Here is a 12,831-nt window from a genome sequence, read left to right as displayed (position 1 = left end):
GTATCAAACTGCATTAGTTTTAGCTAGATGTACCTTTTCCCCATTGTTCTCTGTTTTGTCCCCCATCTGGAAGTGACCAAAACTATTTTAATGTACATACAAGTCTTGTTTTTTTTTTTTAAATAGACTTAAAAGAAAATGTGAACGTATCCTTTAAGTGCTGCTGGTTGTGGAATCACTGATCTAGAGTAGTTTTCCTGAGACACAGCATCTAGTGGCCATTAGAGGAACTGCAGCTGAAGACACAACTTTTTTTTACTTTGACGCTGTGTGTCTTTGACATTGTTGCTGCTATTTATATTCATGTTCTTGTTGAAACACTGAACATGATGCTGCTGTGGTCCAAGTACAAGTTTAGAGAACTGTGTCCTCGAAAGCTTTTTGGGTGTAGTTCCAAAGTTTAACAATTAATCACACTGACCAATACAGCTAGCGATCAGGATGGTCTCCTTTTTATTTATTAGGGTGGAGGTATCCTAACACTCTGCTATTATAGTAAAACATTATAAATGAGACTAAAAACTCCAGTCTGAAGCCATCTTAATCCTGCAAAAGTTCACGGACAACAATCCTTTAGTGTAGGTTGTAGCATGTTCATTATGATCCTATTAATTAGGCAATTTGTGCATTTTAAATGGCGCCTTAAAAAGGCTTTATGAAAAGTGATTTGAGCACGAAGAGGACATGTGGGATTTATTAAGATTTATTATCTTCACATGCATAAAGAGCTATCTGTAATAATGTGTGACACTGTAACTAAACCCCTCTTGTCAGTATTCAGTCATCGCAGACAGTCGCTGTGTATTATCGCATCAGCAGCTCTGGAAGTTTTGCTGTTAAATGAGCTTTTCCGACACTCGCTGCGCGGACTGGCTGACTGACTGACGCCCCTCCTGCCTGCCCCGGTCGGGTAAAAGGCGCATGTGTGTTATTGCTGTGATGTGAGTTGAGCCGCATCCAGACGCACTGGCCGCCGCTGGCTGATGCTCTCTCTCCCCCCCCCACCCCCCCACCCTCATCTTGGTGGTGTTGTGCGCAAAATCTCCAGCGCCGGACGGACGGACGCAGTTTGACGGCACAAACGAGCGGCACTGCGGGGGGATATCCAAGAAAAAGCCTTCCAAAGACGACATGGATATTTAACGGGCATTTAATTTTTTTTTTTTTTTATCTTATTCGTTTTTACCCTGGAATGTTGCTTTTGCCCCCGGGGTGTTAATTAAACCTGCTCGATGTCTCTCATCAGTTTATAACCGAAACAAAATGAGGATTTCTTCTGGCGACTGGTTTCTGTTGATATTCTCTGGCTTTTGGGGACTGACAATGGGTGCTTTCCCGAGCAGTGTTCAGATCGGTGAGTGTGTGAGCCTTAATGTTAATTCCAACCACAAAATGAATCATGAAGTGAATGAATGTGTGGACGTCCAGTCTGCTGCCTCTGCCCTGCCATTTAACAGCTCAGCACTACTCAAAGTGGAAATTGTTGATTTCCTTCCGCAGTCTTTTTAATTTGTATTCTATAAAACACCACATGCAGACAGGGTTCTTTCCTCTGTTGGTGCTGTGTACACACACACACACACACACACACACACACACACACACACACACACACACACACACACACACACACACACACACACACACACACACACACACACACCTAATGCGCTTTGTATCTGCAGGCAAGAGTGTATCCCTGTGCACTCCGCCACTGCAGCAGATCAGAGCAGCAAAGTGTGTGTGTGTATTCCCCATGCAGGCTGCCTGTGCATTGACTGCTGTTAACACTCTCGCAGACCCCCAGTCCTGGTGCTGCAATAAACCTCTGCCACGGTCCCATAGCCCTTACAGCTCCTCTCTTCCTCTTTTCCCAGTTGCACACTTTTATTTTTAAACATCTGCATGTTTCAATTAACATCTTGACAGTCGTGGGATGAAATCAAATGTGGTGCATTCATGGTTTTCATGTCGCTAGCAGGCAGATTGACTTTGTTGATTTAAGGCAGGGGATGAGAAGAAGGGCAAACTGTGACCTCCAGTTGTTGATCATCACAACACTCCCAAAAAAAAATCAATTATCAGAAAAGCAGTCATTCATGCTTTTTTTCTGTACAAATTGAACTGTTACTTGATCCTGATGACGGTGTTAAAACCTTATCTCCTGAATTAAATAAAAACATTTTCGTGGCTTCACCCTCCACTGCACCCCTGCTTGTAGCACATGAGTCGAGGCACATCAGCACCAGTCAGGCTGATGAAAAATGACAAGCTGTTCAAATGATTCCCCTTGTCCTTTTAAATCAACGTGATACCCGAAACCCGGGCCACTCCAGGGGAGGTCAGAGGTCAGGTCAGAGGTCAGGGTCTGTTACAGAACAGCACTCCCGAAACTGAGGACACTTGAGCTGTGTGGGGGTTTAAACCTGTGGAACTGCTGTGCCATCATGCTGAACAATCAAGAAATATTTGCTGCTGATTTAAGCATAACTACTGCTGCTGTGTGTGAATCTTTGCTTATATAGTGTTTTTTTTTTACAATTTCAGACACATTTTCCCAATGTTTTTCAAATCATAACCACTTCTCATTACATCTCGTTTGGCTAACAGCATTGCTGCCAATGATGAGAAACGTTGATTTAATACAAGTGTCGTCATAGATCCCCTCTCAACCCTGTAAACGAACTCTGGGAGTGAGAAAATCCACTATGTGCCAGTGTTTCCTCTCCCACCAGACTTCAATTAACACTTTGTATAATTTGAGCAGCCATCACAGAGCTTCATTACTTCTGAGAGAGGGCAAACATATCTCCAATCAACACTCGTCAGCTTCAAATAATTGTCACTGAAAAATCAAGACTTATTAGCAGTGTGAAATTTGCGGTGTACACATGCCTGCGGAACAGAAACAAGTGCACAAATACAGTCATAGCAAACATGCTTCGCAACTGCCACAAATAAATTCTGACACCAGTGATACTCGTGAAAACAGATCCTGAGAATTTATTATACATCCCACTTATTATTCATTAATTTGCTGTAGTGTCTACCTTTCATAGAGGGCAGGGGAGACATCCGCGACAGTACGTCAATCAATCAATCGCATCCAGAAAAACATACTCTTAGAATAATCATAAACATGACCAAGAGTCTATATGTTCGCAAAGCACACTGATTGAAAATTGATATGTCGTGCAACACTTAAAGGTCTTTCAGGATTAACAGGATCCTGAAGCTTTCGTCAGAAGATCCTAACATCATCTGAGTAGCCGTGTGTGTGTGTGTGTGTGTGTGTGTGTGTGTGTGTGTGTGTGTGTAACCACGTAGACTCCACTTACACCTGTTATTAAGTGGTGATCTGAATATCTTATCTGGATAAGGAAAAACACACGTTAATGCAGATGTAAATGCATACAGAATACATTGCAAGACCACATATGGTTTGGTTTGGTTTGGTTTATTTATGGTTATAGAAAGACAACAAGGGGGGGAGGGGGGGATCCAAGGGATAACATGTAAAAGCGAGAAACACTTTTTTCCAACATGGTCCCTGATGGTCCCTGATCTCCATTGAGAACAGACCTCAACCAGATGTAAATGAAAGCTTCTCTTCTTACTATCTTAAGCTGCTAGTCAAAAAGCTACACACAACCCCTTGATAGTATCCTACATTGCTTCCCTCGACCTAGGGCCAGTCCACACTTACACTCTTTTTAAAACTAGCTTTTTCTATGTGTTATTTTGCCTTTTGTCCACAAGCAAACAGATATTTTACCACTCCTTCCAGGGTGAAGATTTTCAGAAACTCTGTTTTCAGTGTTCACATAGACAGGGAAACAGTGTTTTGGGCTTGTAATGAAGTGTGCTCCATTATCTCCTATGTGAGGCGTCATAAATGAGGCGACATTTCGTGCAATGGCGGACGTGGCCAAAATAGTGCTGGTCATAGCTGGTTGATATGGCCAAAATCTTCTATCCCGTTATAGGTAATTTCATATCTCGATAAGGATATATATCACGGTATTGCATGTTTTCTGCTAATTCAATAAATAAATACTCTATAATAAATAACCGCATGGTAAAGCCTATTTTTGTATACTCCTGTGTGAATTTAACACTTGTCAAAGGAAAAGTACTGAGTATTTTCTCATTTTATTAAGACATTTTATGCAAAGTGAACATAATGTGCAAGGATCAGAATGTAAAGCGTTGTCCAAACGACATAAATATTGCCGTAGCGCAGTTTGGCATCTGGTTTGTTGACATTGCATCAAACAATATAGAAAAATATATACAATAGACATTTTTATGTTGTTTTGACGATGTATATTGTCATATCTTCCAGCCCTAGTGCTGGTTCTAACTGCAAACAGGACTTTTTACATTTTTACACATAAATGTACAGTTACTCTTCTACTATACCGAGGAACAGAGGCGTCACAATTTGCTGCGGAGCGATCGGTGCGCCATTGCAGCCAGGTAGCCACCCGTCTTTTGTTTTTTTTCAGGCTTCCAATTGGCCGACATGGCTTTAGGGTTAGGTGTTATATCGCTGCCTGTTGGTAATTTGCATATGAAGATCTGATCACAATGTGAGCTGAGGTGTTTAGATTACTTATAATAGCAGGTGTATATTCAAAGGCCTGTGATCGGATGTCATCATCCACATACCAGATGGAAATAGGCTAAAAAAAAAAACAGCCTCTTTGGAGTCACAAGAGTGTTGTTGTTGGCAACCCATATGGCATTCATAGACTTCAAAGTCTTGGGCCCCTACAGTGTGTACTTCTGTACAGAATCTTATTTGGTGTAACCTCTAGCAGAAAGGAAAGTTGTAGCTAAATAAGCGGGATTTAGGTCAAAGCTAGATTTTTCTCCTCTTTTAGTCAGCCTTAAGGAATTTTCAAATTTGAAATATGTAAAGGGCATTCTTACTGAACAGTTGCCAAGATGATCAAAATGATCACACCATATCTTTTTTTTGTAAACACCCCCGTGAGCATTTGTGTGAGTCAATGGTACACGAAACCATCACAGTGGAAATTATAGCTGCTCCAGTGCTTTTTCTAACCATGCAAAAAGATGGAAAGGATTTACATGAGTGGGCATCATAAAGTAAAATATTCTAAATCTTACCTTTTTAAAGAGGTCAGCCATATAAAGAACATGCTGGCATTTTGCTTTAAATGACATTTATACTGTCTCATTCCAAGAAATATAGCCTTAAGTTAGATTTTCAAATGTGAAGCAACCTTCTTCAAACCTAAAACACCACTGACATTTGCGCAACCATGAACAGTACAGTCAATTTCTACATAGGCTGAAGAAGGCTGCAATGTAAAAAAGAAGAAAGAAACCAAGAGCAATGTCTTATCTCTGATGCCAAACTGATTCTTGACACTGGAGCTGCTCATGCGTAAAAAAACTTGATCCAGAAGGGTATACATGGAATATTATATCACTTTTTCTGCTTGCATTGATTTGAAATAAAGGTGATTTACATGCTAATCACACTGTATCCTACATTGTCACAAAGCCCAGTGGTGCTTCAAGAATCGTGCGTTGCTATACTGTAGGATTAACGCTGTGTTGTCAGCAATAGTGATTTACCAGACCTTTATTGGACTTTTATTACATTTCATATATAATGTCCAGTCAGCTGTGTCCACCTTTAATATGATAGAGGTTCCTCTCCTACCACAGCTATCAAAACAGTGTGTGAAACCCTAATACACATTTGGTAAAAGCTTTTAAAACCCCATGTTGAGGTTGTCCTCCCAAGAAAAACAGCAGACGTTTGTTCAAATGCCTGAATACGACTTATGTTAACCTGTTCCTTCCCTAACTTTAACCAGATAGGTATTTTTGTAACCATAAAGATCCCCTGACGTTTCCTCGAGTGCCAACAGCAGGTCAAAGATTTCACCTATCCATTATAATTTCTTGACGTCTACTGGGTCAATTGGCACAACATTTGGTAAAGACATTCATCATCCCCAGAGGATGTATCCTACGGACTTAACCTGACTGTTCCTATAGTGCCACCAGCAGGTTGACCTTCTTCGTTCAATATGGAACAATGACAAACTTGGGCAAGTCTACGTCTCCAAACAGGACCTTTGATGAGGCTCCAGGTGGCCCTCAGCAGGCGAGGAATAGTGTCATTTCACTGTGATCTTTAGTTTGGGATCCTTCCTCACAGAATATGTATTGAAATCACATTTTTTCATTCTCTGAAACTGAAATCTTCTAGTGTACAGCGAAGATGGGTCAATGCTAACTCAACAACTTCTTTGGCCACCCTATTTTGTATTCAGTGAAAATCATTTTGTGTGTGGAGTTTTCTGCCTTCATTTCACTTGATTCATGTTTCTGTGCTCATCAGAAATAGTTGAACTGTCTGTTCTAAGATTAAACATATGGGTGAGATAGAATGGATTCTTTTCTGGTGTGCTTCCTCATCGGACTTGTGTTTCTCCCCCGTCTGTTCAGGCGGTCTGTTCATCAGAAACACTGATCAGGAGTACACTGCCTTTCGTTTGGCAATCTTCCTGCACAACACCAGCCCAAACGCCTCGGAGGCCCCGTTCAACCTGGTGCCTCACGTGGACAACATCGAGACGGCCAACAGCTTCGCCGTCACCAACGCCTGTAAGTCAGTCACATTGTTTCCTGTTGTGTATGTGCACTGTGGTGTTTTAATCACAATAAAACAGGAAAATGAGGCTTCCTGTGTGTGAGGTAACCGGGGTCTGACCAAGATATGTGGACAGTATTGGCTTTTTAAGAATAATTCAGTTTAATTACAATCAGGGTCTTGAGTTCAATAATTCCTATTGGTAATAATAACATTGTACCGAAATCAAAGAAATGGTTCAACATTACGTGATGTGGTTACACCATGTAACTTCCTCTGAAACCACAAGTTGTCATTTTTACATTTCTGTTACAAGATACAACACATTAATTAGTGAGCTTTAGATATGTTATTAGGTGTATTTTTTAACTTTGGACAGAGCCAGACTTGTTTGTGTGTGCGTGCGATGTGGCAGTACAGCTGCGTCTGTGAGTGTCTGCTGGCTCACATCTGATCTGAGCAAAGCTGCACACACTGAGGGGGACAGCAGCTGTAAACACACACACAAAAACAATCACACACACTGCCATGGTTACATCTCGAAACACTAGTAGGCAGTGATTTTTTTTTGTTGGTAATGATCCCGTGTGTATGTGTGTGTGCAGGGGGTGGGGGTTTCCACAAAGGCCATAAAACACTGCAGCCTGATGTCTTCTACTATCTGTGATGTGATCTGGTGTTAGAAAAATCAATGGCTAAATTAAGCAGAGAATGAAGTGCTGTTATGTTTGTTTGGTAATTGAGAGAGAGAGTGTGTATGTGTGTGTGTGTGTGTGTGTGTGTGTTACATTTTGGTAAATTGGCACCATTAAAAGTATGCAGAATCAGCAGTTCCTGTTTTTCTATGATTTCTAAACTTATTAAAATTTATGGACACTATCCTCGGAAGGTGTAAGTCGCACTGAATCAAAAAAATGTTTATGTATAATGTTTGTGTGTTCAGATCTGAGTTAGGAGTCAGAGAAGTACAACTGTTGATGAACCTGTCCATTTCAACTCATTTTGAATATTTTCCTCTGCACCATTGCAGCAAACGAAAAGTCTAGTTTTCTTCTGCAACATTATATTAGCTTTTCTCATGTGGGATCATTGGAAACCTTCAAACCATGTTGACCTACAGTAAGCATTCAGTTCAATTGTTGTTAAAAACAATGTATCTGTAAGGTTTTGCCTATTAATGATGAAAAAGATAAAGATGAAATTACAGGAGATGAATATGTATTGATCTCAGTGGGGAAATGAGTTGTGCCAGGAGCAGATAGAATAATGCAGGGAAAAAATAGAAAAGTGGGTTATGAGCACAATAATAGAATATATGATGAGCAATTAAAACATTTGCAGGGTGATGTACAGTATATATATGCACACATAAATATGCAGTTGCAGTATATTTAAACAGTGGACTGAAAGAGCGTGAATATTAATGTGGCCTTAGTTTAAAAATACCTAAATATACAGTGCGTTTAAATTATTTAAAGGAATCCTATACATAACCATAATGATCTAGATCCAAACTAATACTCAATGCTTGAGTATCTTTTATGGGCTACTTAAAATATTTGTAATACTATGCACAAAAGTAGCTTCTCTCTTATAATAAGATACCAGGGTTGCAGTATCTGAGACATCTTTATTTCAGTAATCCTTTTGCATTTCCCTGTAATTTACTTGCAAGTTTACAACCATCCTCGAAACAGGCATTTTGTGTTTACCCGGTCAATACAGACACTGAAATGAGGCAGTGAGACAGAAAACCGGCTGTTAAAGGAGCTCTCAATGGCCGGGGCAATGAGAGGAGAGCAGCAGTTGTCCTATAATAGAGGAGTGGGTGGATGGGTGTAAACCGTATAGTTCCAGAAACAGAAGAAACTATGGGATTTTTCACCTCTAGTCTAATGGCTGCACAGTCACAGGAAGCAAGTCTGCAGTGCATTGATTGGCCAAATCAGAGCAGAATTACATGAGCCAATCAATGGCCCTGATAGCTCAGGGCCAGCGGGGAATTTGAGATCGAACCGCATCGCTTGCTTTCACCCCCCATTTTACATTTTCCAGTGCTTTTATTCCTTTTTCTTTTTGTCCCCTGTTTCGCTCCAATAACATAGGCCCTGAGATAATGGTTATGAATAGGCATTGTTACTATGTGATGTTTAAGGGCATAGCATACATGTGGAAAGGGGAGATGAGTGACGGAGCTAATTTGCAAAGAGAGATTAGGCCATTTAGGGGCTCGGCAGCATGCTGCTGTAAGGAAGGCTGATGGGGACAATTGGTGGGAGGACAGGGACAAATGTTGTATGTTCCCCATTGTCATTGATGCTCATTCTGCAGACCCAGACACTGATAAATTATGTTTAATTTTTTTTGATTAACTATGTGGTCTCCATGATATAAAGTTACTAATAACATTTTATTTAGTGGGTTATCTCATAAAAAAGGTCCTACTGTTGGTTGTTGCCCCAGCAAAAAATTTATCCGTATCAAGTTAATTGTGACACCTTGGTATAATTATCATTAACAAATGAGACCGTGGTCAAGACATTTGTCGCAGCGGTGGTATTTAATGTCTCCCACAGGCTGAGAATTAATTTGTGGTGCTCAACTCCATGGGGTGAAATTGGGCTTCTGCCAACAAAGGAAATATTCCAAGATATGTAAATAACTAAGTCCTTAAATATTTGACTTTAATGTGTTAGAACACCATACTTTGCTCAGTTTTTCAAAAACAAAGTTCTGTTAAACTGAGAGCCATTTTGTGATTATAGCATCTTTCAAATGCAAGACTACTCAGCTTTCTGTCCAAATTATAACCGAATTTCGAGAAAATCAGCACAAAAAAACAAGTGAATGTGCTTTTCCTTTCACTACTATAATGTAAATATTGTATTGGAGTTAAACTCATCAAGATAAACAGCTGGTGGTGCTAATTTTCCAATCAGGTGCCATTAAAACATTGCAGAAGTAGAGGGCACAATGAAATGATGTAATTAAGAGTGCCAGTCAAGCTTCAAGTTTGGAATGGAAAAGGATATAGAAATAGAAATATGGCACACAGATCTGTTGTTGTCATCTGCCGCTATTTATCATCTCTCCAGTGGAGTAGGAGCATGTACGTCATGATTTATTCGCTGAGTCTGTCTCCATTGCACATTGTTTTTATTTGTACACCAACAAGCGATATATGGGCTTCTTTTTCGTATTTCTGGTGTTTCCACACAGTTTCAAAAATAAGTAGATGGAAAAACACTTATTGTTTGCCACAGTGACTTTTTTGATAGTAGCATAGGGGCCCCCAATGTCGTATATGGCTGATGATATTATATATTTTTCTTACTGTCAACAAATCCATGAAAAGACCAAAACCAAAAAAGAGCTGATCCTAACAGCCAAAGCCTGTTACTTTATCGTGTTTTTTTTTAATGATCGTTGCACATCAATGAGTCACACCACCGTTGCACTGGAATCCTTAATGACCATGAACACCAAATGTGTATTAATCCGCTGCTGAAAATAGTCCCCAACAAACGCACCTCATACTCCTGTTTGAGTATGAGTTTGAGTAAACATTTAAAAAATTGCAGTGACCAGCTGCTTTAAAAAAAAAAAAAAAAAAACTTTTATTTTTAGAAATGAAACCATATATTTATGATCATTTTTTTTTTTAAGATTTACATTTTCAGTAGGAACAAATGGACTTGGACAGTATAGGAAAGTCTGTTGGTTTTGGTCTTTTCATGATATTTGTTGACAATAAGAAAAATATACAATATCATCATTAGCCATATCCTTTAGAGTAAGACTATGCAACGCAATCTTCCTCTTAGAATTGAAAAGTTGAACTGATAGGCAGTAAAATTCCACTGTGCAGCACAGGCTTATTTATTGATGACAGATTTAATGAGATACATATAGCATAGTTAATAATGCATGTGCTTATTTACTACCTGTGTCTTAATTTAAATGTACTTCTGATGAGAAGGAGAATTGGTCTCTGTCCCTCCATTTGGTTTCATTTCATTACATTTAGTTGTCTGCACACAATGTCTCACACAATCATCAGATTTTGTGACAGTGGGAAAAGCTGCATCTTACCACCACATTTGGCATTTTGAAAGAGGCCATCAGGTCAAAACAGTGACACATTTGACTGGCCTGGAGGAGTGGGGGAGTGAAATTTTAAATGTTGCCTCATGTCACCTACAAATACTGCATGATGCTAGCCTGGAAATCCAGACCCAAATCCGAAAGATTAAGGGTCTGGCATTGAGTAATGAAAATGGCCCAACTCGAGGGCATACATTTGAAAATCTCACTGCACACAATTGGATAACACTACGACCAATCACAACAATACACTGGGTGACATATCCAAAGCCCCATACGCTTAGCTACCAGCGGAGCTAAATGGTAGATTAAACTGTCGTCATCTGTTTAGATTGCCTCTGGCGCCCCCATATCAGATACACCGATGTGATTGGTGCAGCTCACAAGGGCATAGTTAATGAGCATCATTACTCAATACCAGAGTGACTCGCTGAGCAAATTCAAATTGTGCTCTTGCAAGAACTCTGGATTTCCAGGGTAACATGATGCATCACTTGGAGCAATATTTTACAGAAACTGAAATTATTTCTAGAATGCTCAAAATGAGGCATGCAAACACACTGGGTGCAGATTTCAGACTGTCTGTGCTTTTTTTGCTATTAAACAGAAAATCCCTCATCTCTCACATGTACATGTATGGAACGGCCGTCAGTAAAATGCCAAAACAGCAGCCTGCCTGGTTTATTATGAAACACGTAGGGAGCGTGTCGATCATTTCATGGATCTGTGCCTTGCTGTCAAGGTGCCATTGCTGGTAATGAGCTGAAGTTCAGGACAGTCAGAGTCGGAGTGACTGTTCGAGTCTGTGAGTCCTTCAACTTCTCAACCATTTGTCCCTTTGGATGTGAGGACATGTCCCCTGGGAGTTCAGACTGAAAGTCAGTGAGAACATCCAGGTGTTTATGACAGCGGCTTGTGTACAAGAAGCGAGTTCTCAACATCACCAGTGAAATATCTTTGAAAACAAGGGAGAAAATTGATGCACTCTTACCGCGGTACTTGTGTAATACTTGAGAACTTGGGATATCCCATCTATTTTTAGTAAAATGCAGCTGACACACGTAAGAAAATTACCTCTCTGATGAAGAACACTGAGCTGAACTGCAACATCCAGTATTGAATGTATATTAACTTAACTAAGGTATAAGCTAACATCACTGTTCAGCACACTTTTAAATCACATACGGAAACATAAATGAGACATCTTTGTGTTTGTTTTAAAGGAATACACCACTTTTTAACACCATAACAAAATTGTGATAAAAATCCCAGTAGTAGGTCCAACTCTTCCCCTGGCTTCGAAGTTAGATGATCCTAACAGTGAGAAAATGAGAAAGTGTGGCAGTTGCATGATTGACATTGTTTACTATTTAACATGATGCAAAAATAGCAGCTTTAATTTATTTTTCTTCGCAGCAACTTTCCAGTTTCGAAGCCCGTTCTTGACCCATATGTTAATGTTAAAGCAACACTAGAGAACTTTTCCCTCTTCGGTCCCCCTACAGGTTGGAAGCAGAATTGTCCCTTTATGTCTCATTCAAACTACAGATCCGCTACCCGATCTGGCAGACTTGCATAATGTAATATAATGGACAAAACAAAAGCAGGAAAGTTCTCTAGCGTTGCTTTAATTAACATAAATATAACATTGTAACAAAATAACTTGAGGTTCGCTAATTGGTTTCTTTGGGGACTTTCCCCTGTACAATATCTGACCATCTCCTTTCAGCAAATGGAGCTGGCTCAGTCGTCAACATCTGAGCTGGCACTGTTCATGGATGGTCTTTTGTGTTGGATGTGGATGGTCTCCTTGATCTTTCTCTTGCCTAAACTCTCTGAAAATAACATTGTATTCATTGCTGAGGTTTGGAAATGAGATCACTAAAAAAAGATCCAACAGGGTGACAAACATGAGTAGTCCGGCGATCAGACACGACGTAAACAAACCTATTTGGAAGAGAAAACAAAAGCGAACAGTAAAATGATTACCTAAACTGTTTGTTGTAAACATTCATCACGGTTTACAGAGCAATATATTTGGTGGGTTGTCTGCACTCCGCTTTTTTGTGCAATGAGGGATTATTAGCGAT

The 12,831-nt window shown here is 39.9% G+C and overlaps 1 protein-coding gene across 3 annotated transcripts in view; it reads left to right on the top strand.

Moving 5' to 3' along the window:
* Nucleotides 1–996: 996 nt before the first annotated feature.
* LOC120543908 (glutamate receptor 4) overlaps nt 997–12,831 on the top strand; it is a 117,797-nt gene continuing 105,962 nt past the window's right edge. For all 3 annotated transcript variants that reach the window (XM_039777296.1, XM_039777294.1, XM_039777295.1), the window contains exons 1-2: nt 997–1,354; nt 6,493–6,651. In XM_039777296.1, coding sequence (XP_039633230.1) covers nt 1,264–1,354; nt 6,493–6,651 — 250 coding nt within the window. In that variant the 5' untranslated portion in view covers nt 997–1,263. The remainder of the gene's footprint in view (nt 1,355–6,492; nt 6,652–12,831) is intronic.

Source organism: Perca fluviatilis, chromosome 16 (assembly GCF_010015445.1).
Source record: "Perca fluviatilis chromosome 16, GENO_Pfluv_1.0, whole genome shotgun sequence".
NCBI lineage: Eukaryota > Metazoa > Chordata > Actinopteri > Perciformes > Percidae > Perca > Perca fluviatilis.
Note: the sequence above shows the minus strand (reverse complement) of the source record. Positions and strands in the feature narration are given on the sequence as shown.